Below are 25,597 nucleotides of genomic sequence, written 5' to 3' on the forward strand. Positions count from 1 at the left end.
AAACTGAGATGGTTTAGGGCATTTTAAACTGGTGTTTGTGTTGTAAAATGGTACTGTTTCTGGCCTCCGGTAAGTCTGGAGTTAGAGAATGGGAAAACTTTTACCCTAATACTGAACTTCCAAAATTCCTGCATGTTACTTTATTGGCTAAGGTGCTAGCTTGTTACATTAAATGCAAGTCTGTCAGCTGTTAAAATAAAAATCAAACAAAATCACAGTAGCATGATTTTGACACTTAGATGTATCCCCTGGGACAATGCCTAAGAATCAGTCCAATAAGTTTTAAAAGTCTGAAGGTAGACTAAAACCGGCATCTGATCTTTGCTGATTTAGAGATGCTGCAAATGTAAAACTGAGGTCTAATATTTGGAATAAGGCTGTGGTTGCTAAGTCCTGATTCCATCAACATACAAAGGTTTCACAGGATTAGAAACACTAAAAAGTGAAACAAAATTATACCCCATATGAGCGTTCCTCAAATTGGTGGTTACAAGGAGTGAAGATTTATACACGCAGCCAGTAATTATTGCCAGTTCTCACTCCTCACTCCTGGCAGAACGGACCTACTGCTAGATCAGTTGTGTGAACACTTGCAGGGAGATTTTTGAAGGACTTAATGAAAATATGTGATCCCCAAAGACTGTCATGCTTGCAAATGACTTACTGAACACTGTTGAAGTTAGAGTAGCTATCTTTGCAAAAGCTGCAATTAAATATCAGTGAAAGCATCTACCTAGAAATAGATCTACTTTCCTTCAAGCAAGTGCTACAAACAAACCCTCTGATGATATAAACTATGGTACAATTAAATAGTATAGCTATCTCCTTTCTAATGTCAACCAGGGTTCCTTAACAGATAGCATGAATCAAAATGCTTCTTTAAATCAGCTGGTTAACTGTTTAACTAAGGAATCAGTATCAGATTTATACTTAGGAGAAAGGTAATATTCTAGCTCAAGCTGTAGGAAAAAACCTGTAACACACATACCTAAAAATTAGATTTGCTGTAGTTTTACTCATGTAGGGTACACAGAATAAAGCATTGCATATCTTCACTAAAAACAACTCATCTCTTCCAACAGAGTTTTGTAATTTTAAAACTAGTAATGCTCTTACCATATTTATTTTGTCAACCAGCAATTTATGGCAATTCTATGGTACTGCCTGCAATGAAACAGTTTAATTTATTACATGATTACCTTAACAGCACTACAGCACACTGTTCAAAATTTAATTCCATCATAGTCCACAATTTTTGCAAGGTTTCTTTGACATTAGCGTTTTCTTTAGTACCTGGAAATAATAAAATAAGTTAGAAAATATAACATCTAACTTTTGTATTGTTCTAAATATACTCCTGCCACATACTTGTGAAAAATGCCACTCAGACAAGTAAATTGTCTTATAAATCACTAATTTTTATTTGGAATTTTACAGAAGTCTCACTGAGCTGAAAACTAATTTTTCCTTTGACAGAGCAAATTCCATTCATCATCACCTTTGTACTTTTCAGCACTCCTACAACTGCAAAAATGACGTGATCAATATTTTCCCTGATTTACATTTTTTTCACTGTAACATATTGCAGTGATATGAGGTGATCTCTGTCCTCAGAGAATATGCTATTTAGCTCCCAGCAGCTTATATTTGCAGATACCATGAATGGGTAGGTATGTGCCTAGGCAATCTGTGTAGCTAAAAAGAAAAGAATTGGGCAGCTCCAGCAGCTAATTCATCCCACCCATGTTTGATACCCCTCAGATGACAGGATGTGCTGTCATCTCAGTGTCTACTCCTATCCACAGAATACAGATGAAGACTAGGCAACTGCTTTAGACCTGTTGTCTAACTTTTCAAGACTAAAGTTAGGTGAAATCCTTCTTTATTGCATAAGCAATTAGTGACAGAAATGGAGGGGGGGAACTAAAAAAAAATGGGGGGGAGTAATAACACTTTACTGTAATGACAAGTAAGAGAGAAAAAACTATAGATAATGGGAGGAAAGGAGGATAAGAATAGTATGATTAAAAAAAACCAGTAAAGCACTGTAAACATAATATCAGAATTAAAGATAACAGAGTATTGATAAATCAGAAGTTAAGAAAGACATAGACAGTGGAAGAAAAGTGTTGGGATACTCACATATTGTTCAAATGACAAAAATCTAAAATCTAAACTTCAAAAGAACAGTTTCTGGCATTTGTAGGCATTAATAATACTAGTGAAAGTTTACAGAAATTCCTAATTTACATGGCACTTCATAAACAAAAATAGAAGGGCACTGGACTACTTAGTAGGAAAGCTTAAGCAAGACTGGGCTACAGGTGATAGCTTGGGAGAAAGGCAGCACTAGACTTACTTATGAGGAGATGAAGGTACAAAAGATAGCTTGACGAGATCATCTGCTGCAGGTAAATATATAGGTGAAAGAGCCCCAGCAATGATGGTAATTCAAGAAGGAGCTTCCAGCAGAATGAGGATGACTTACTAAAGGGAATGTATATCTCACAACAGAGCAGTTTTCTTTGTCACGATCCTCAGGCATTCATACAGTGTGAGGCTAGAAGGAATCACTGTGATCTAACTTTCGGTGTAACAGTCCTGTTAACATATTAATTGCTATTTCATCATATATAAATGACTAATCCTTTTTGAATTTGATGAGTGTCTGATTTTAAAGTTTTCAGTAGTATGACACAAATCTTGCTTTATTCCAATAAATACCTTACCTTTTTAAAATCAGTGCTACTTTTTCTAGTTTGAATGTGTCTGGATTCAACTCACAATCTTTGAATCTCAGACTAAAGACCTTCTTGTTAACCCTTCAGATCTCAGACTGAAGACCTTGTTGCTATCAAATTCCTTTTCTCATATGGGTACTTAGAGATTATAGTGAAGTCATTCTTAATCTTCTATTTCTTAAATTACAAACTAATGCAAGGGCCTGCAAGTATAAAGCCCTTCTTTAATCTTGATCCAACAACAATTTCACAGTTGTTACCTATCTTTCTTCTTGGACTGTCGACACTGCTCTTGGACACAATACTCCAGCTGAGATAATAGAATTGCTGAATAAGAAATGTAACACAAATCTTCAACTGCTTTGTAAGATTCCTCTATTTATATACATAAGAATGAGGGACAGTACCAGCACAGTATCTTTTGAGCACAGTATCAGCCTTTGACGCTGTGTTCTGCTGATTATCCATTATGATGCTTAGGCTTTCATATGCAATCCCATTACATATCCAGGAAAAAACAAACAAACAACCCAACCTTTAGCCCACTTCTGAGCTAAATCTACATTAATGTAGATTCTGGTTTAATATCTATGAAAATCTAGGGTGTGTGTCTTTCCTCTACTTTTTAGTACCATATGTCCTAATGCAGAGGTTAGGTTGGGCACTATTCTTACTTTCATAAGAGATCAGAGATTCAACTATAATGTTCTATCACATTTCAGTTCATTTTAACCAGATATTAATTAGTAACAAAATCTTTACACTATGTACTTGAATAAGGTGAAATATGAAACTTTTTTTTAAAAGGCGTTTTTAAAGGACACACCTGGTTTTCTGCTGTTCAGTACTTTCCTAACATAGGTCCCTCTCCAGATGGCTTGAAGTTTAAGAGCTGCTGCTGCTTCTTCAGAAGTGGGAGTTCGGTTCTGCCAACTAAGGGTATTCTTTTCACAACTCTCTGAAAGAAGGGGAGGAGAATGAGCAACATCAATAAAGCTGGAAGTCCTGTAGCTGCTTGCAATGAAGTTAAAAAGAAAAAAACAAACACAAAATGATGAGAGTGCTATGTTCCAGAAACAGAGTGGTTTCTGCATAAAACTTCCATTTATGAAAAAAATATCACTCTTAAAATTTTGCTCTTATCATAATAAAATTAGACAAAATATACGGTGTAATTACACAAAGTCAGAATGCAACTACTATGCTAATTCCAAATACCAAATCATTGAATTCTTACTTCTCTTTACGGACAGCTATTGCAGTACATTTTTTAAAATCAAGTCTCCTAATGTAATTTCAAAATATCCTCCCAAACATGAACCAACAGGATTTGATACATTAAAGCCTGACTCTGAATACAGCTTAAAAGAGCTTCACAAGATTTTAAGTGCTTCCATCTCTCAATCCGATCATTTTATTAAGTAATAATTTTAACACCATTGTTATTCAAAACATTGTATTCAACATTCACTAAGGAGCCATAGAATAACGATAAGATCTATGATAAAGTGGGAGTTCATTTATCTGACTGTGACTTTGTGTTACCAAGGAGTTTTGGAGGGGAACAGAAATTAGTAGGTTCTGACAGGTTAGTAATGAGCTCTTTGAAGGCATCCTTGCCTAGAATTAGCATCCTGGGAGCCATCAGCACCTGGGTTTAGGGGGAGGGTGTGGGGAGCAGCACTACAAGGAGCCAGTGCCAGGGGGCCAGTTTGGAACTACACAGATACAGAACAAGGGCAGTGAGACAGTGTTAGAGGAAGGAAACAGTGCTCCAAAACAAAGTACCAACAAACAAAAAGGAGGAGAAAAGAGAGAAATCTGCTTAAAAAACACAGACAACACTGCAGATGAACAAACTAGCTTAAGAAAAGATATTGCTGTCATCATCCAGGAGATCACACATTTCAATCTAATCTCTTTTATTGAATATTGTTAAATGTGGCTGTGTTCCCAACCATCCTTCCTCATTATTGTCTCATTTCCAAACTCCAGAAAGCCTCTTTAATACTCAGTGACTCTGAAAGGTTACACAAGCCCACTTCAACAGACAACAGATTAGAACTCAACAATATGCATGGCACAACCACTTTTATAAAACAGAAGCATATAATCACAGAATAATATAGGCTGGAGGGGACCACTGAAGGTCATCTGGTCCAATCCCACATCCAAACCAGGATCAACTTAGACCAGGTTGCTCATGCTCTTAAGAAAATGTCCAGTCCACTTTTTAATATCTCCAGGGATGGAGACTCTACAACCTCACTGGGCAATCTCTTCCATTTTTATGCTAGCCTCATGGTGAAAAATGTTTTCCTAATATCCAACTGGAATTTGACATGTTCTAAGACTCGTCCTGTCACTGTGCATCTCTGAAAAGGGTCTGTCTCTTATCTTCTTCCATTTATTCATCAAAGTAACACATATTTCAAAATTATTTTGTCCCATCTACAAGCTTGTCTATTTTATAATTAAATAACCCAGTGGCACAATGCTTTTCGACCCCACTATCACTGTTTTCAAGGAAAGGAAACAGACTTCTATTTTCAGCAGGTGTTCTAGCTCAGAAGAATGGCCTCTGCTGCAGAGCCTACATTCCCCATATAAGGCAAAATAATATATTATAAAGTAAGTAAAAGTTGTATAGTTTTTATATGAACATACAGTTACACAGACTAACCTAACAAGTAAGGAGACCCTAACACTGAACCTGAATATATAAAAGTGTGACTACATCTAATGTTACTCCTGGTTCATCTAAGCATCTCTTGTTCTTGTTGCTTCTTAATCAACAATCAAGTAATGGACAAGTTCCCCAAGAAAGTATCCAACTGGTGCAAGACAGTACCACCTGCATTTGGTTTTGGACAGGTAAGCAAGCAGTTTAGTAGTGTCAGGTTGTACATCACTGCGAATAGGCTCTCCTCTTAAGTAATATAAGAACCTTGTAATAGGTGCAGCAAAATGAATACTGTATAAAGAGATTACATAGTGGCACGGTGAGGCAGATTAGCTTGCTGAATGAACAATTTTTATCTTTTTTTTTCCCCTTGGCTTAGCTTCCTGCAAAATCAGCAAGCTGATCTGATTCCCTAGCATCTGTGCAACTGCTCGTGGTGGGAGTATATGGTCTTGGATGGGAAGGGGAGAAGGACAGGACTTTAGTAATAGCATTTAGTGAAGCTGCACCTTAAGGTCTAAAGAGATCAGAACGTGATCTGCATTTAATCAATGGCTTATATTGTATTTCAGTATTTGCATTGCCAGCAACAACATTCATAATATCCAGAGAATTGTGAATTGCCTATAAGCAGACTCTTAGGTTCCAGAAGTGAGTAAAATTGACTTAGATACCATGATTCTAATTTTTTCTTATTATTGGGTTATGTTTCTGCCAACTTAGCAGGCTAAATCAGCCCAGCACAAGCTTTGATCAGTGCTGGATCTGCAGGATGGTGTGGGGATAGTACTGCAACAGCCTACAGTTACACTGGTTTAAGCTGCTGTGGAACCTCAGCTTCAGCTTCGTGTGGGAGGGAGAGTAAGTATTTATACCTGTGGTCAGCATTTACAGCTGAATCTTAGTCTTCTACTGTAGAGGAGTTTATTCAAAGACAAAGGAACTGAAAGGGCTTGCATATTCCAAAAGCTGAACATCAGTGCCATAAGCACTTATAAGCATTTATGGTTTTGTAACCTGCTATTGATTACAGAATTGTTCACCTGTACCTGTTCAGATCTAGCCCAATAGATGTTTCCCATCTGCGTGGCCTTTATATGAGACCAGGCCGGTGAGTTCAAATTCCAGCTCACCTGTCACTGAACAAAGACCTCATTACCCCCATTACTGCCTCAGAACAGGGCTGTGAAATGTTGATGGGGAATACACATAGTGTTGGCTTGGTGTTGCCTATGAACAAACTGAATAAACATTTGTTTATCCACTAGGAATGTCAAGTGGACTCCGTAACTAGAAATAAATACCTATGTCACTAGAAATAATACATTTCATTTGTAAGGCTAAAGAATGTATGGATATACAGTCTCTTAGTTAAATGTTAAATTGTTTCTGAATATACAAATACAATAATTCAGATGCAGTGTCACACACAAAAATGAATTCTATTCATAGAAACTGTCAAAAGTTACCCCAGATCAGGCTGAAAACTGGAAATGCTGAATGTTTTGTGAAATTATATATTCCTAAAGATTTGGGGCTTTTGATCTAAATTTTTTAATACGTCATAAGAACAAAACTATTTTCCTTTGTAACATACAAGTCAAAATAATGAAGTAAAAACTAAATATTCTGATCTTTAAAGTTTTTTTTTGACTTAATGCTTCTCAATATTTTGTCTTATAATCAGAGAAGTATGTTACTGTGAAATGCTTTAAATCAACCAGCATTAACTAGCAAATGCTTCAACTTTGACATTACAATTGAAAACTGATTTGTCAAAAATTTCTGACGTGCCTTACTTGTTAATTAGAAGATATGTCCTGGTTTCAGCTGGGATAGAGTTAACTGTCTTCCTAGTAGCTGGTACGGTGCTATGTTTTGAGTTCAGTATAAGAAGAGTGTTGATAACACTGATGTTTTCAGTTGTTGCTCAGTAGTGTTTAGACTAAAGTCAAGGATTTTTCAGCTTCTCATGCCCAGCCAGTGAGAAAGCTGGAGGGGCACAAGAAGTTGGCACAGGACACAGCCAGGGCACCTGACCCAAACTGGCCAACGGGGTATTCCATACCATGGGACGTCCCATCTAGTATAGGAACTGGGAGGAGTGGGGGCGGGGGATCGCCGCTCGGGGACTGGCTGGGTGTCGGTCGACGGGTGGTGAGCAATTGCACTGCGCATCATTTGTACATTCCAATCCTTTTATTATTACTGTTGTCATTTTATTAGTGTTATCATTATCATTATTAGTTTCTTCTTTTCTGTTCTATTAAACCGTTCTTATCTCAACCCACGGGTTTTGCTTCTTTTCCCGATTTTCTCCCCCATCCCACTGGGTGGGGGGGAGTGAGTGAGCGGCTGCGTGGTGTTTAGTTGCTGGCTGGGGTTAAACCACGACAAGATACCCTGCTAATAATAAAACTGAAGTTCTCAAAGCAGCCTAGTAAGAGTCTGTTCACCATAAAACCAGCTGCAGTTTTCTCATAACAGTGTGGATGCATCTACTGTAGGCAATGTAATATAATGCTTTTTTGGAAAAAGGTCTATTTTGCATGTACTGGAGAGGCACTTTACATATTCAACCAAATAATGGCAAACTTTCCCTCACCCCTTACTGGAACTCAAGCTCAAATCCAAAGTGCAAGAAGAAACAAATGTCCAGAATTATCTCTCCAGTAACAGCACAAGTGTATGATCACTGCTCTTAACTTATGTTTCTGGAGGAAAGAGAAGCTTGTTCTGGAAAAGAACAGGGCAGGAACAGGACTTCTCAAATATAGTTTACAAAGAAAAGCTAAGCTTATAGCTAACAGCTTGACTTCTAGATAAGACAATATTTCAGACCAGAAGGTTTTAACAGAACTGCACACAAACGTCACTCTACTTCCTACTTCAAATTTGGAATTTATCCATGAGAAAGAATTTTTGAATTGTGCCTAAATGACTGTCAAGTGTCTGAAATGCTTGAAAATCAGTGCCACAGACCTCCAGTGAGTTCATGAATTGAGTTGGCTCACTATGGGCCCAATGAAACCAGGACAAGGTAAACAGAAGAAACGTGCAACAGAGAGCAGGCAAGCAGTATTGAGCTGTCAAGACCACCTCCCCTCATCTTGTGTAACATCATCCTGATATGCTTCCTTTCCCAGGAAGCATAACATACCTCTGTAAATTCAGCATCTCATAACTGCCCAAAATTCTGCAGGGTCCCTTTATCTACTCTCTTCCCAGAAGACCATAGAAAAGCCATGCCACGGAGAAGCACTCAGCTTCAGAAACTTCCATATTTTTGTCATATGTTCACATGGCATGGTCTTCCACTTGTTTCTTGTGGCTCCTGTGTTAATTGCTCCATGGGGATGGATGGTATTTGGCAGATACATAAATGTCACTAGATCATTTTCAGGAAGGTTTCTCAGAAACCTTACCAGGCTTGACTGCTAACTGCAGTACATCATAATATCCTTGCCCTCAATAAATCTCGAGATGAATTCAGCACACAGTGCAAAATGAATATGCTAATATAAAATGGAGGCGGCATTTAAAAAAAAAGCTCAGATTTGAACTATCTACTCTCAGACACAGACAACGAAAAGATTTCATTCATCTGTTATTGTAGTTCACCCTGATGACTGTTAGGTTCTAAAGGGTTATAACTCAAGTCTTGACAAGATCTGAGCAACTAACCTGACAATGCAGCAGTGCTAATGTGGGCCAGGCAAATCAGGTGATGCCAGTCCTTCTAGGCCTTCCTACAATGCATTTCTCACATGTTTTTTCCTGCTATCTACCTATTTTTTTCTTGACACTTCACTTGACTTATGCTTTTTTGAATGCAGCTGTCTCCATTTCTTTAGAGTTCTGGGATGGAACCTGAGCAAAAGCATGTATTTATTCCACTGCAACCTTTATTAAGCAGGGCAAAATGTATATCCAAGGTCAATAAAGCCAAAGGGAAACAATTCACTTTCCAGTCCAATAGGAATCTTGTGTAATTTAAGTCTGGAAAAGCAGCTAAATCAAAAAGATATATTGGACACTGGAGGAAATCAAACTGAAACAGAACTTTCACCCTCCATAGATTTATTCCACTTTTTTGATTCACCCCCCAAATCCTAAAAAATATTCTGCCACAGTGGATCTCATTATACAGTAATATATACGAGGTCTTTGCTACAACCTGTCAACTGTGCTAATTATTCAAATCTAATTAAAAAATGTCTTCTATTGCTGACAAATATTTAAATTTCATTTTTGAATACAGAAATCAGTAGCACAGTCATCTTGAAAAATGTGACAGGTGTTGACTTCAAGTGCTGTGACAAATGTCAATATGCTGACCCTTATAACTTATACTCTTGCCATAGGATATAATTCTGTGAAAAATACAATGAGTTATTCAGTCATTCTGGCTGATCCTTTATCTTTGATGTCTCACAGAAGAATAACCTTCAGACAAGAGGAGATTTGGAGGAAAGTCCCCATAAGAGCGTGACAGACAAGTATATGTGCTTTCTTAAAGAACAAGGGTATTACATCATTTTGTCAGTAAATATATTTGTGTAAATTTTAATGAAGTTTTTTATACTGATTTTCCAAAATAAACTGACTACTGAAAGGAAGTTAATATCATTTTGACTGACCAAGGAGAAAGACGTTATACTCTAAGTTCATAATAGCAGAAGGAAAAGCTAAGTCACCCTGAATGGCCTTCAAATGGTGATGATGTATCTTTCCACAAATCTTTCAGATAAATTCTTTTTCTGTCATAATATGAAACCATATACATAAACCTTCTATTAATAAATTAAATATTAATATTAATAGATTAAAAAGTTACATAGACTGCAAAATAAGTCTCTTAAAATGGAAGAGAGCTATGTATTTGGTTGCTAGGCAAAATTAATTCTAACTGCTTATGCTCCCAGCCTGCACACAACATGAGGCAAAGAACCTGTGGTAAGAGAATCATCCCTGCTTGTAATAAATCCATTTGCCTTCCAATGGCTCCTCCCACAGTACCTTCGGGTATACAGCATACCCTAATCACAGGCTGGAGAAGAGGTGGATGGTGCTGTAGCTAGTTCCCCACTACATGTGTGTGACTAGCCAGTTGACTAGCCAGCCAACACAGTAATTTGCCAAATAATGCGCTTAAAAAACAAGCAAGCAAACAAGCACCCAAAACATCACCCCCAACCAATCAACCAAAAACCTCTCAACCTATCACCAAGAAATAGTTGAACTTTCAATGAAGGTACTAACGTGAGTCTGCCTTCACTCTCATTTCATGAACAATATAGGCATTTAAGGTCTTTTCTGCTAGTAATTTGAACAGCCATGATCTGCAGTACATCAGGTAAAAAAAGCATCTGTAGATGCTTGTTAATGCTTGTCAATAGTGACAAATGCAAGCCAAGAAAGGCAAAGAGCAATTTTATAAATTAACAAAACATGAACAGACTTTCTGAAACAAAGAAAAGGGTTATTTCTGCTCTGAGATGAGTCTCAGACGTGCTGTCAACGGTAGAAGGCATCTCATAAGAAATGAACCATGCTTACTTAGGCAAGAAAACACAAGATTAGTGAAGAGTTGGCTTCTTTGAAAATAAGAATGGACAGATATATTTGAAGTGATTAGCAATACCAATACAGTACCTGAAGACACAGTGTCATCCTCAGAAACCTCAGTGTCTTTAAAATCCAAAGTGAAGGACCTGAAGGCAAATTTATAGCTGTAAGGAGCCTTCTTGCCTAATACATATTTGATCAAATACCAAAATGCACTATTGAAAACCTAAAATAAAAAAGAGGAAAAGCATTCAAAGAATTATTCATTTTTAAAAGCTGATTTATATTGCTTCTCATTATTGTTTCAAAACCTGTTTAGCTCTTTTCTTTTTTCATGTAAAAATGAAGTCTTTAACTTCCTCTAACAAATATAGTATCTGAAAATTAGTCCCAGCTGTAGGACTACCATGCTTCAAGCCAACAATCAAGAGAAAACCTGTTTCATGTCTGGCTTATTAAATATAGGACTGATTCTACAGCACAAGTTTTTATCACCCAAAAATATCTTAGTAGTTTATGTGAAGTGAGTTTATGGTCTCATACGAGAGGACAGAAGAACACATTATAGTCACCATCATGACAACTGGCATTCTAATTAAAGGTTTCAGAACAGAGACCAACAACCAAATGGACATGCTTACTGAATTAGGAGGTGGTACCACAAGGAAAAGTATGAGTATATTGATGGGCAAGAGGGGAAGATTTGGTGTCCTACTTACATGACTAAACTGATGACTCTATTTTTATTCTTGACATACTGATGCTCCTTAAAGAGCAGAAATCCAGTCTCTTTTTCCTTCTTCCAATGGATGGAAATTTTAGAGTGTGTTTTTCAGAGCTTGCTTCATAATTTGAATTGAAGAACATACTAATTACTTATTGGAAAAGACAAAATTTTTCTCTTTCATTGTCCTTATTTCCAGACTTCTGCTTTCTGGAAACATTTTATCCTAAGTTATATATTTTAATATTAATTAACATTTCTTTTATCTTGAAAGATTTAAGACTGGTGAAGAAAGAATCTACTTTACTACATTCTTATGTTCAGAATAATTTTTTACAATTTGTATTAAAGACAGATAATTTCCATATTTCATTCTTGAATTACTGTTGGCTCAGTGCCTCTCACTTATCTCATTTCTGGTTTTTCATTCCTTTACGACTATACATTGGTCATCTTAGAGTAGGAGAAAGGAAGAGATATGTTTGTTCATGCCTACTGAATTTGTCTTAAGGTCCGTGAGTTTTACACATATTTCATATGAGCATATATATTTAAAATCTGTATTTTCCATTCCAGAGAGGTCAAACCGATTTTTTTTCTGTTGGACTTGGCATGAAAATTACCTCTTTCATGAGTGGTGCACCTGGAATCTTTCTTTCTTAATTCTGTTGTTTTGCTGAATTTGAGCCTGGTGTCAAGCCCATGTATAAAAGCACTGGCTTAGGTGTTCTATTTTTTAATATCAGTGATTATAACAATATCAATCCCTTTCTTCTATTCAGTCTTCTAAAATACACAATCTAAACTGCATGAGCTTTCTAGTACTTTGATGAATGTAAGTGAATCTGGAATATATAAAGCACTGACTGTAGAAAAATAAAGTTATAGCACTATTATCAACATTTACATATACATAAAAATCAGCATATCTTTTACATAACTTTTTTTGTTGCAATCCTTTTATAATATTGAAAAGCTACAGTATAGAGATTTACAGAAAAGTGTAACATTTTCATCATGTATCTAAAACCCCTTTAATTTATCACACACAGAGCAGAAAAGTTGAATAAGAATGTTGCCGTTTCAAAAAACAAAGAAAAACAACTCAGAAATACCGTGAGTGTAAAAAACTCATCACTGTCTTCAGAAATATAAGCTGTAATAATGTTTTCCTGTGCCATCAACATTAGGCACAGAAAGGAACTATTCTGGCTTCTCTGCATTTCAGGTAGTGTCTTTTAAATTCAAAATTAAGTCATAAAATAAAAAAAAGCTGATGCTTTCTGCTCTAAAGTATGCTAAACTAAACTGACAAAATTAGAGACTCAAATTTAGGATGTGCTACTCTGTGCATATTAAAATTGGTTCATATTAAAAGACGACAATTGTACACAGTTGCAAGTTGTGTCGTTTGGGCTTACACTCAATAACAAATCCCACATTTGGAGCACTCAGGAGGTCCTTTGTAAAAGCATAGCCATTGGTTTGAAGAAGATGGCAACAACGTTAAGCTGTTAGGCAGCTTTTTTAGCCTTCAGATACATGTTTATTAAAATTGTTTGCTCACCTTGAAGTGTTCTTCAGCCATTCCAGTACCGTGGAGGCCAGGAGGACAGTGAGTTAGTTCCAACTGCTTCAAGGCTTTAGAAAGTTCAGGCTTACTGCTGAAATTATTTATCACATTTCCAACAGCTTTCAGGATAGCTGTAGCCTGTTCTATAAACCGGTAGCTCTCCTGGAGAGATAGAATAAAAACAACCATTGTTAGAAAGATTTCTTTAAGATTTTCTTTTGTTTTCTTTCTAGGCTGCAACAGCATACAAGCATTTTTTCTGTGATGAAGTACAAAACTTTTCTTAAGTCAAGCAATTGTTATTAATCTCATAAACTGTAAAATCAATTTGGTCTCTGGTATTCAAAAGCATACCAAATTTTCACTCATTTTAGCTATTGAAATAAAAATGTTACAACACTATAACAGGCACCATAACATATATCTGTTAAGGATTTTATTTTTCCTGTATCATTAGTCCTAGGACATTGAATCAAATATAAGATGCACAGAGAGACGTTCTACTGCAGTGATAATAAGACTCTTGTTAGCTGAAATGCTCAGCATCTCTTCTATTATAAAAGGACAGATGAGTATTTGTATCCTGCTGAAAACAACCTCCAAATACATGCTGCCTAAAGCATCATTAATCTTCATCATTAATCACAGGATTTCTGTGTAAGAACGTGGACATTTTCCTGCAAATGACACTCTGCAGAGAAATGGCTGTCTTCAAAAAGAAGTGCAGAGAAGACCCCAGGATAAAATTCTGCTTTATTTTCTTGATGAGGAATAGCTTTTCATCCACAACCTGAAGACAAGGGGATAGTACAGCCACAAGACATTTTTAATGGGCCAACTTGTATATTTAAACTTTGCTACAATAAATGTAATAAATTTGCACAAGCTGCTTTAATGTTCTATTATGAGGACTCTGAATCTACACTGCTATGTAAATTTGCTGTTACACTCACCTTTCAAAATATTTTTGCACAACTGCACTCTAGAAGCTATACTCCCTCCTCTCAGTGCCCATGACAAATATTTGGGCCTACTGATTGTCAAAGAAATCTTGAAAATATGGATGACAATGATATCTGTCTGGATTGCAGGCAATGAAGAACAAAAGGTGTAGTAATTACTCCCCTGGGCCTCCCATCTCAGCTATGAAAAGTTATTTGAATCAATTGTTCATTTTAGATATAAAAGCTGCTCTGGGACCCAGTGAATAATATGTGATCTCATGGGACAAAACAAACCTTAGTGGTTTATTTTACTATGTGAGTATTTTTTAATATTAATTAACATCTGTACATGTATTTTATCACATGCCTCAAAAAGAGCACTTATATGCTACCTCTGACATATGCATTTCACAAAAGTATTTTTAACATTCCATTTTATGCTGCTGTTCTATGTAAACTACAATACTACCCAATGCTTGCTTACATATTTATATAAGACAATTGTTGCAATATCCATCTCAGTGCCTGCTGTGCTGTAAAACACATTTCTTTTACACACTCATCCATTTCATATTGAAATTAATATTATACCATTAAATATAATAGCTCTAAATCAAGAGGTAACAGTACTTTAAATAATAGTCAGAAACAACGTTATCACAATGTTTTACTGGTTCTGGTTATGCATACCTTTTCAAGATCTGGCATCACAGTATCCTCTTCTCCAAAGACACATGGCACCATGCTACACAGATTAATATGGTGCCCTATGGGAGCACTTACTGTGAAGAGCAATATATGTCGTCTACATTCAAGAAAGAAAAAAAAAAATCCAAAAAGCACCTCTTTTAAAAAAAAAATAAATCACAGCAATTCTTAACTTTTTCCTTTCATACTTCTGGTAAAAGTGAAATCCTTTCCTAGATGTCCTAGCTCTTCAAATCCTGCATTTCTAACTCCTTGCTTCTCAAGAACTGCCAAACATAGGCAGTAGGTAAAATCAGAGAAGTCAATATTATTTTATTTTTATTTTAATTGTTTAGGTTTTATTTTGATTTTCTTTAGCAAAATAGGTAGTTTCACTATTTCAGATGGATACAAAACCAAAGTTTTTTAGTCAGGATTATAGTTAGCTACCCTTAAAAACTTATCTGCTCTAGAAAGCTTAGAGAAGTCAAGTGTTTTGGTCATGCATTACTTAGATCATAATGTCCATGTTTGCATTGACAAAACCAGGAAAAATTAATACATAATCATGTCAGGGTAGATGAACACTACAGAATGACCATTATGTGGAGCAACTGTGCCCAGACCACTCAACTATAACCTCCTAAGGTGGCAAACAACAGAAATTCAGCATGTCTTATTGGGATACACTCAACTTATTCTTGTTTGCCTGATCATATCCTATAATGGATTCTGATCGCAAAAGAAACCATTCGTAACTATAGTTATACAACACAGGGGATTCACGCTCTTCTCTCCAGTCAACAATGTCCTGCAGTCCCACTGAAATACTTGAGGAGCTTGCTGATACCAAATGGTGAAGCTGACATGGTCTTATATCAGTGTCAGAATAGCATTTAGCTGGAGAAGTTCATCCAGGCCACAGCTTCAAAGTGTTAACCAGAGATCCAGCAGTGAGAGTAAGAAAGGAGAGTTACCCCCCCCACCACACTTGCCCTTTTTTAATTGCATCTTCTTGCGAGTGAAATTTGAAATGCCCCCTGGCCACCAACAGACAGAGGGAAGAAAGTGCCTTCCTGGCTTAGCAAGTCATTTCTCATTTGGAATGAAATGGGGATGCGATCAATAAGCCCATTTGTCTCCCGCACCTGCTGTAAATTAAATCTTCCTGAAAGCCTGCTGGCTCTGCCTGGAGTAAAGAGAATCAAAGGTGAGAAGCTTATCAATTTGAGCTGCCTGTATCTCTGGTAGATTTGAAATTTGCAGGTGCAAAAAGATAGACATTTTTGGCTTCCCTACAGGACAGAGTTATGCAGCTTTTGGAAACTACACTAAGAAAATACATGTGGGGGCAGAACTAACCTATAGATACAATAGTAACTTTTCCTTTTTTAGTCTGAATCAAAACAAATAGAGACCACTATTAAAGTGCTTTGACTTAGTATCAGTGTGCTAGTATTGTAGTATTTTCTTTCTACACCTATTTATTTGAAATCTCATTTGATTTTTTAAAAATACATTTTGTCTCATCTCTAAGATTAAACTGCCTAGTCTCTATCTTTGGAAAAGCAGGTGGCCTCAATGAATTTGTCAGCAACTTTATGCTTATGGCAAGGTATGAAGAGGTCATCTTCCTTGTTTCACTGGAAGCATTTTCAGAAACTAACAAATATCAAAGGCTGTTGCCTTTCATCTATTTCTTTATTTAAACAATCAGTCAATGCTCTACACTGAATATCTAGAGTTACATGCAAAGACAAATAAATCATACTAGCACTACGTGAATGTGAAGTAAGATATACAAGGCTTCATGTATAACCTCAGAATTTCTCCTGTCGTGTTTCATAAATCCTGTTTCAAGAAAAGCTATGAACCTCCTATAGTATAATCATGCTTTTACAGTTCCACTAAAAATCCTAATTCTTTAGTTTTCATTGGTACTGCAAGGAACATCTCAAAATCATTCTAGTTAGAAACACTTTTAAGTAAGAATTTGTATTCTAGTTTATTTTTCAGCAAGTCAGTGTGATTTTTCTTGGTAAATGCTCTTAAATAAGAGTAAAGAATTCAAAATCTTTATAAAGGTTTTGGTAATTATTTTAAATTCATAGCAATTTTGCAGTCTTACCAAATCCTAGCTATTAACCAGCTTGATATTCCAAAAACTTATGTTTTAGGAAATAAACTCTTAGTTATCATGTAAAGTAAAAGATCATCTCAAACCTTAAGACTAAAGTGTTAGGACAGAAGTGAAGACTCATACATACCCAACAGGAAGATTCAACACAGTAGCTTTGGTTGCGGATGTATGCATCTTTAACAGAAGTTCTCCAGGAGTCACACATTTCCAAGAGAAATGTTCAACCATCAGCACACCCTTTGAAATACTAGAACATTCTTGTTTAGTACCTAGATTAAGAAAGAAAAAAAAAAAAACCCAAAACCCCACACAATTGGGGGTGTGTGTGTGGAATAACAGTAGAAGACAAATACATTTATGCAGAATCTGTAGCTACTTCACAATCATTGAAGTCTTCATTTAGACTTTGATAATTCATAGAAAAGAGCCAGTCATTTAAAATGCATAGGTGGTACAGATCATGGTTTATTTGTACTATTTACTAGAAAATAATGGTTAAAAGAATGTGTTAGGAGGATGTGTAAATCAGATATCTTCCAAGTCACTTAAGGTGCTCTGAAACTCCATAAAAATCCATTCTGTCCACATGCAAAGGAAGCAAACAGCCATACAAAGCTTATATTTATATTATAGTTTTTTAACAGGATGGTCAGTTTGGGTTTTTTTAAGCTTTCTTTTGGTTCTACCTACTCTACTCTAGATGCACTAAAATTATGTGCATACCCAATGTTTAAAAGTCTGATTAATTTAAGCCAACTGTCATAACATGCATTAGCTTTTCTGAATGCCATTCAATGATTTTCATAAAATACAAGTGATTTTTATTTAAATCATCCAAGCTGTTGGATCTCGAAATAAGCCAGCTGTAAATATACTTAAGAGCTTACTGTGCACCAGCATAAAAATCACTTAAAAAATAAACTTTGGTCATATTGCTGATTTTACTGCATTTTGATCAGCTACGGCATAAAGTAGCTTGCAAGAATGGAATTTGTAGAAAAAGAAACCCTAAGAACCACAAGGAAATCCATACCAGCAATATATTGATGAAAAGCTTGCAGCAAATCATAATAAAGAGTAAAGGGAGGGATCCTTTCCAGAAAATATTCATCATCAATACGAAATAATAAGTATTGCTTGAATATTAGTGTATTTCCTAGAATCAGTTTGACTAATGCTAAACTCTCAAACTGTGCCAAAATACACCACAGACAAACACAACAGCACAGACTTATTCAAGAATGGGAAAACACAACATTAAGATGTACTTTTCTGTGTTGGCCTTACCTCCAGTATCATCCCAGCGTACTAATGCAGAAAAGCTAACCAGGATTTCAATGGGCATCAGACTGTCCGCAAGTAAATAATAGAAGACTCGGTCACCAGTAGACTGCATAGAAAAATGGACATTTGTTCATCTTTCATTTTCATTGAATGCTGCATGCCTGCCTGGGCTTATACATAGTATGACTAAAATTTCGGATATTGGGACCCTAGATGTGGTATGGGAAGCAAGTAACTAACTGTGACTACTTCTTCCAAATTTCAGACCTCTCATTTAAACCCAGAGCCTCATGCTACATGTATAAACCATAATTTTTAGTTAAGAGATAAAAGGAAACAGAAAAGTTTCTTGAATGAGAATATATCTACTTTTATACGATATTCTTCATATATACCTCAGTTTAGTAGTTCTACTTGCTAAATAACATTCAATGGAAGAGCAAAAATTTTGTTTTGTGCTGCAACTTTCTGATTCTAATTAATTACAGTAAGCTTGAAAGAAATAAGCACTCTCTTAATTTGTAACACAACTGATTCTGCCTCATTATGGTTTCTTCTACAAAAATATATGGAGGCAGCATTTTTCACTCTCAACTTTAACACTAATTCCTATGCCAATATTAGAAAATATAGAATGATTCTACTGTTCCTAGAAATTCTTCAAAATCTCAATGTGAATGAGCTTCTTTGCTTCAGAGCTGTTTTAACACATATCTTCCTATATTCTCCAGAGTCATATCAATACATTTTTTTTTATTTGATCCTGAAATACCACTACTATTATCTTCATGGCATAATATAAAAGTGTTCTTTTATAAGTCTGATACAGAATTTACCTAATAGTGTAAACACTTCATCTGCATTGGTATAAAAAAATAGAATGGTTTTACAGCAAAGGGTTAGTTTTTCAGCACAATAGCACACAGGCTTACATACTGTTGATGCTAATTATGGTTTGTGAAAGTATATCCTGCAGTGATAGGGAAAATTTCTTGTGATGTGATTACAAATACAGAGAGGTGTGAAATTCCAGGTATACTACAATTATGAAGCATAATCCATGTAGTTAACCTTCTCAGTACAGGTTTTCTACAAAGTTCACGCCTGGAGTTTACATTTCAGTACTTTACAATTACAGTTCAGTTACAGTATAAAACTAGAGCTGGAACAGGATATTCAAGCATGTTGAATAACCTTCTGATAATATGAACTAATGGCAGGTTTAAAGAAATACTGTAATTTCAGTGTCACTAAGGGGTATTTCTAATCCCTGCAACAGAATCTTGTAAATTGCTAAAGGACTTAGCACGTAAAGAGAAAATGGAGGGCTATGCTATACAGACTCCTGATCTGGGTTTAGGTGACTGGTGAAGATGAAGGAGAATTGAAGGGCAGATTCTGCAACTGAATCATCATTAAATGGAATTTAGTCTCTAATTTGTTATAAGGTAGATTTAAATCAAGACAAAGACAGGATGGAGATCTGATTCACTGTAATATATCTTCTCACTACGAACTTTCAGAATTTACATACTCAATTTTTTTATTATTGTGCAATAGCATTCCATAACATTTTTTTCTTGTCTTAAACACACTGAAATACTTCTGGATATTTGCTAGCAAACATTATCTTTGTATTGACTATAGTAATCTTAATGAATTATTATTTTTTCAGTAATAGCAGTTCTATGTTATCTACCGATATAATTTAGGATATATTTATTATCTAATTATGTAAGACTTTGACAAAGATAAAAAAAAGCACATAAAAACTCAATACAGTCATATACCTTAAAATCCGCCTTCTGATAGTTATAAGCATATGTATGTGGCTTGTGGAAAACATACAGGTTCCTAGGGAGAAAATAAAATAAAAATACATGTAGGAAAATAATCTTAGTATAAATGATATATTTCAGGTAAATGTCTATTTCATAGCATAAGATGCTAATTTTACTTTCATAAATCAGACTCCCAGCTATTTCTCAAAAATGGGTCAACATTTTTAGTTTCATAAAAGGTGAATACAATTAACCTCCAGAGAAAGCAGCTGACATTAATTTCTATCTTAGCTGCACTTCTACAGTTTTCCATTGGAGGTCAGGCCACTAATTTGTCCAATTCAAATCTATAAATGGTAATAAGCTAATATTACTCTAAAACTTCCATGCCTACCTGAAAATTACTGTAATAAAGTTATCTATAAAGTACCACTGTAAGGAAGAACTATTTTGTATAGCTTATTAATGTGCTTTTTCAATTCTGTGGTGTTTGCACACCTTCAGAAAGCTACTTAGTTCCTGACAACAATTTTTTCTGACCTTGATTTAACCAAGGGCAACATAAATGACTTCAGCTTTAATTGAGGATGGAATCAGATGTGAAGTCCAATGTTTCACATAAAATGAATGTTTTGATTACTCAGAAACTACACAGCGATCCTGATCCATTGCTGACATATCAATTCCTACAATGACTAAAATTTTCCTCATTTCTCAAAGTTGATATGCACTCTGAACATTCATCTTATTTTCGCTGCATCCAAGATGTAGGCATGTCAGTCAAGGAAATGCTTTCAACAGAACTGACTGGTAAAATGAAAATCTTAAGTGCCTAATTTCTTCTAAGTGATAAATTCTTCACAGGTCAATCAGGATGCTTTGTTAACAGCTACTTTATCAGTTTACTGTGAAAATAAGTAAACTCTCACCTGTTTAGGGACAGGAATAAGAAACTGACAAATGTACTATACCTTAATTAATATTACAGTTGTCTACAAAAGGTCAACAGTACTTTAACAGCTGGCTAACAAGTTAAAAAGTTCGTATTTTACATTGTCTCTGTATGACACTGTGAGCAAGACTTTGAAAGGAAAGGAAATTACTTTGCTTGTGATGCTTTTTTCTGAAGGCCTTATTTTCCTGGACCTGGGGCTCCCTAAAAGTAGTCAGGCAAACCTTAATGAGGTCTAAAGTGATCTATGACCTTTTATTCCTAAAGTTCCTGTAGTGCTGCTGGCATGAAAGTTATACATTCTCCCTCAGAGAGGGAGCAGAGTTTAATATCTGCTCAGGAAAACACTCAATTATGAAAATAAAAGCTTCTCAAAGAAATCTCAGTTACAAATTCAAATGAAAAAAACCTGGGTGAATTTTCTCTGTTAAAATTACTCCCCTCAGCAATGTCAGATTCTTTAAAGGATCTATATGGTAACAGGCTACATAAAACTGAAAGACAGAAACTAAAGATACTATGCTACAATTACACTAGCTTTTTTATGTTTGCAGAAGTACAAAAGCCTTGGAATTATATTGAAAAGGGAGCAAAAGAAAGCACCCAGTTGACCAAGCTGAGCTATCCTGATGTCAACAGAAGATTTCAACAACTTTTTTTGCCTTAGAATTGTGTTGTTCAGATGCAGACTGTGTCTGCCTAGTGGCTGGTGTGGGTGTGTGAGCACACTCCATGACCTACCATCTTCCACCCACATTACAGGCTGACAGATGCTTTATGAAGCTGGTGGTTGTGTTCTCCACTGGACTCTGGAGGACATACGCAAGACACAGCGTGGGGCTGCACCTACAGACTTACTGTCAACAGGGACAATAAGTCTGGTCTGAAGAGTAGCCTTGGGACTAGCCTGAATGGCAGGATGGTTATACAAAGAAGATCTGTTGAGAAGATACAGTTTTTATACAGTCACATTTTACATTTTACCATTGTTATACTGTATATTTTATGGAATAAACCCCAAACCCTCTGTTCCTTACTGAAAACAAACACAGAAGTCTTCAAAGTTAATCCAGGTTTCCCTGGAAACAGAAGTCCTTTCTGACTCGATTTCTTCCTTTGATTTATCCCCTGTCTGGCTGTTAGTACCAGTATCAGCTGTTTCTGACATTCGTTTTGCATCAAAACTGATATTCTCATGTAATTCTTCTGCAGAGATAAGAAGACACACAGAGCCAGTACAGTGACAATATGCACATTGAAGTAATATCATTCTTATATTGAAAAATTATCCTAAAATTACCAGGATATTTTCCATACATCTCAGAGTTTAAAAATAAAAACTAATCCACTAGCCTAAAAAGCTCGAAAGGTGGCTGAAACAACTCTGTATAGATATTTGTTGTTTACATCTGCAACTGCTTAAGTATTCTGCCTCAGTATGCTATCACATATTGAACCGTGCACTAGAATCTTTAGTATAAGCATGTTAAGTAAACATACATACGAATTCTGCAAACCTGAAGTCATCTATATAAAGAAAAATACAACCCCTTGTCCAAAGCTCCTATTCAGTGAAAAGCTGATGGGGCGGTATCATAAAATTTTCACAACCCACAGAAAATAAAAAATACACAGAATTGTGGAGGACACAAAGACCTATCCTTGCCTCTGGTATTTAGATAGTACCCCGTGACGCTACTCACACAAATCAGTCTAATGACTTGTAAACAGAAATATATTTGAACTACATCATTACATGAATTTTCTTGTAGGAAAATCAGAAGTACTGTCAGATTCATACCAAAATATAAACACAGAAACATCATATAGACACATTTTGCAATCATTTAATAACTTTATGTTGTGTTGTAATGTCACTTGCTCTGCCTTTACTCTGAGATTCATATGTATAGTTATTGAAGATGTTTAATCTGGCCCAAAAAGAAGTTTTGAGAATAGCTCAGAACAGCTGAGAATAGAACAGAACAGCTCAAACATGAACAGCTATTAATTCAGAATGTTTGCTGAGGAAAAAAATGAGGTAATATCCAAACAGGTAAGGTATAACAAATGAGAAAGCTAATTAGAAAAATACATAATTTATATTTAAATGTGCTTTGTAATATTTCACAATCAGCAAGACACATAGTGATGCGCTGGATAACTAATGAGTTTATAAGATGTAGGTGGCTTTAAATTAGTTTGCAACTATTTTTCAAGAATTCCTTACACTATGGAAAAACTACCTGAAAGATATAAAATCTAGACTTTTTCTTAGATTTAAGTTAACATGGGGTTTAGGTCTCTGGTGAAATAACCGCAGTGCTTGGCTTACAAATGTGCCTATCACAGAAAGGATTATGAAGGGGTCAGTAGAGCACAACTATGCCCAATGGCATCTTCCTGTGGCTCAATGTTGCTCCTCTCTGTTGATTCTCAGCATGAGTACTAGAGTACTATCAATAGACCTTCTTCAGGATCGATAGGGTCAGTAGATCTCTGCAGCCTTCAACTAGAAGATATGCTCCACCCTATTTAAAAGTCAATACATAAACCTTTCTGTTGATTATATACACAGACTGGGGTCAGAGGGAAGATAGCTCTTCCAGTGCAGCTAATGGAAGGCAAAAATGGTGTCAACAAAATGGCTGAAGTTTCCCCGCTCCTCTTTGAACAAGCAATGAAAATCTTGTGAGAATGTAATCTAAAAGCATATTTTATTCTTTTTGATCTCTGCAGTCCAAAGACAATGCTGTTCAGAGCTTCCTGATACAATTATAAGAAAAAAGTAAATCAAACTGCTGTCATTTACCTTGTATGCAAGAAGTGCCATTTCCGGCTATAAGAAACTGCAAACACTGGGTGACATAATGAAGATATAATTTATGGAATAAAATGATAAATGCATTTGAAACAAATCTTAAGAGGCGTTCAGTATAAAATAGTATTTTAAAACTGACATATGGAAGATAATTGCAGCAAATAATTCTCCATAATTAACATATAATTAATTCCTTGAACAAATGCAAATATTAATCAAATACACAGGGATATAATATGAGCTTATCATAAAGTTAAACACTGCAGAGAGCTTCAGAAAAGGGAATGGCATATCTGAATTCAAGAATTTTATGCTGTTTAGAACTCAAGCAACAAAGATTAATGTTACAATCAAACACAAGAGAAAAAAAAAGTAACTTGATGAATAAGGGAAACCATTCCAGTACAGAAGCAATAACATACATTCATTGTAACAAAAAGTAGAAGACAAATAAAAACAGATCAATAACTAAGAGCACAGCAGCATACAAACTAGGACAATTAATCCAAAAAGGGAAAAAAGAAAGAGTAGCAAATGAACAGAGATTAGCAGAGTTTATCACAAAAATCCCTATTTATGTGGTAAGAAAATACTGTACTGCACAAAACCCCCAAAATTATTAGAAAGAGTAACGTTCTTAAGAAAGCAAGAAGACACTTATTAGAAAGAGTAAAATTCTTAAGAAAGCGAGAAGACACATTTTATGACAGTTTAGCATCAAATGCTGTCATTGCTTTTGGTAAGTGCTCATCATTTTTCAAGCACTGGCTTTTTACTGAGATGCTTAATGGAAAACAAGATCCTCATCGAACTGACTACAGTTTTGGGTGCTAACATTCATTCACTATCTGGATGCTTTATGTCTGGCTCTTTGTAGTCATGAGCTAGCTCTTTAGGAGGACACAATAATAAGCAAATTAAAATGTTTGCTACCCAAGTAAACGAAAGAGCACAAGAAAATACTACCTTGTAAAAAAAATGTTCAAAATGGTTCAAAATTGAAGTGAGTCCCCTGCCTCAGTTTTCAGTAAGAAGGGACAGACAGGCTGACTTATTGGCATAGAGGTACAAAACCAGAAATTTCCCATTTACAGCAGAAATTGCAAGAACATAACACACCAAATATGAAGGTTGTAGCTAATTTCCATAACAGAGCACAGAGATAATGGCACAGGAAATCTCCAATCCACAAAATGGTACTTAAGATATCTTTAAATGTAGGTTTTCTACCATGAGTTTGAAGATTAGCAAATGTTTTAAAGAAAATATGAAAAGTGATCAACTACAGATTATTTAGTCGAATGGCCAGTAAACCGAATTTCAAATGCTGGCAAATGGGTAGATGGATTGAAAGGCAAAATAACTTTATCCAGGTAGAACATGTCAGACTACTTTCAGGGGGAGGGATTAGGAAGGAGATTTTTTGATGAAAAATATCACACAAAGAAACAGAAGTGTCATACATGCTCTGCCTTAAACCGAACTGCATTTTCATGATGAAAAAAGTGCTACATAATGCTGCAAAACTGAAGGCAACCAACCTATCAACTTCAGGTTCACTTTAACAGAATGTCAAATTCTACCTACTTTTATGGAAAATATAAAGATTGTCCACGTGATCAAAGAAATTTTCCACCTTACTGTATACTACTTCAAATATATTCTATATACACTGTACAGTAATGTCATAGCTTATTAT

At 35.6% G+C, this 25,597-nt stretch overlaps 1 protein-coding gene across 1 annotated transcript in view; it reads right to left on the minus strand.

Moving 5' to 3' along the window:
* The window catches only part of ADGB (androglobin), a 122,134-nt gene that overhangs the window by 35,948 nt on the left and 60,589 nt on the right, over positions 1–25,597 (minus strand). The window contains exons 16-24 of the mRNA XM_052784793.1: positions 22,115–22,283; positions 20,135–20,198; positions 18,348–18,450; positions 17,188–17,329; positions 14,924–15,038; positions 13,284–13,451; positions 11,080–11,218; positions 3,568–3,699; positions 1,200–1,293 (exon numbers count right to left, since the gene is read on the minus strand). Of these exons, the coding sequence (XP_052640753.1) occupies positions 1,200–1,293; positions 3,568–3,699; positions 11,080–11,218; positions 13,284–13,451; positions 14,924–15,038; positions 17,188–17,329; positions 18,348–18,450; positions 20,135–20,198; positions 22,115–22,283 (1,126 nt within the window). The remainder of the gene's footprint in view (positions 1–1,199; positions 1,294–3,567; positions 3,700–11,079; positions 11,219–13,283; positions 13,452–14,923; positions 15,039–17,187; positions 17,330–18,347; positions 18,451–20,134; positions 20,199–22,114; positions 22,284–25,597) is intronic.

The sequence above is a fragment of the Harpia harpyja genome, chromosome 4, assembly GCF_026419915.1.
Source record: "Harpia harpyja isolate bHarHar1 chromosome 4, bHarHar1 primary haplotype, whole genome shotgun sequence".
In the NCBI taxonomy this organism is placed as follows: domain Eukaryota; kingdom Metazoa; phylum Chordata; class Aves; order Accipitriformes; family Accipitridae; genus Harpia; species Harpia harpyja.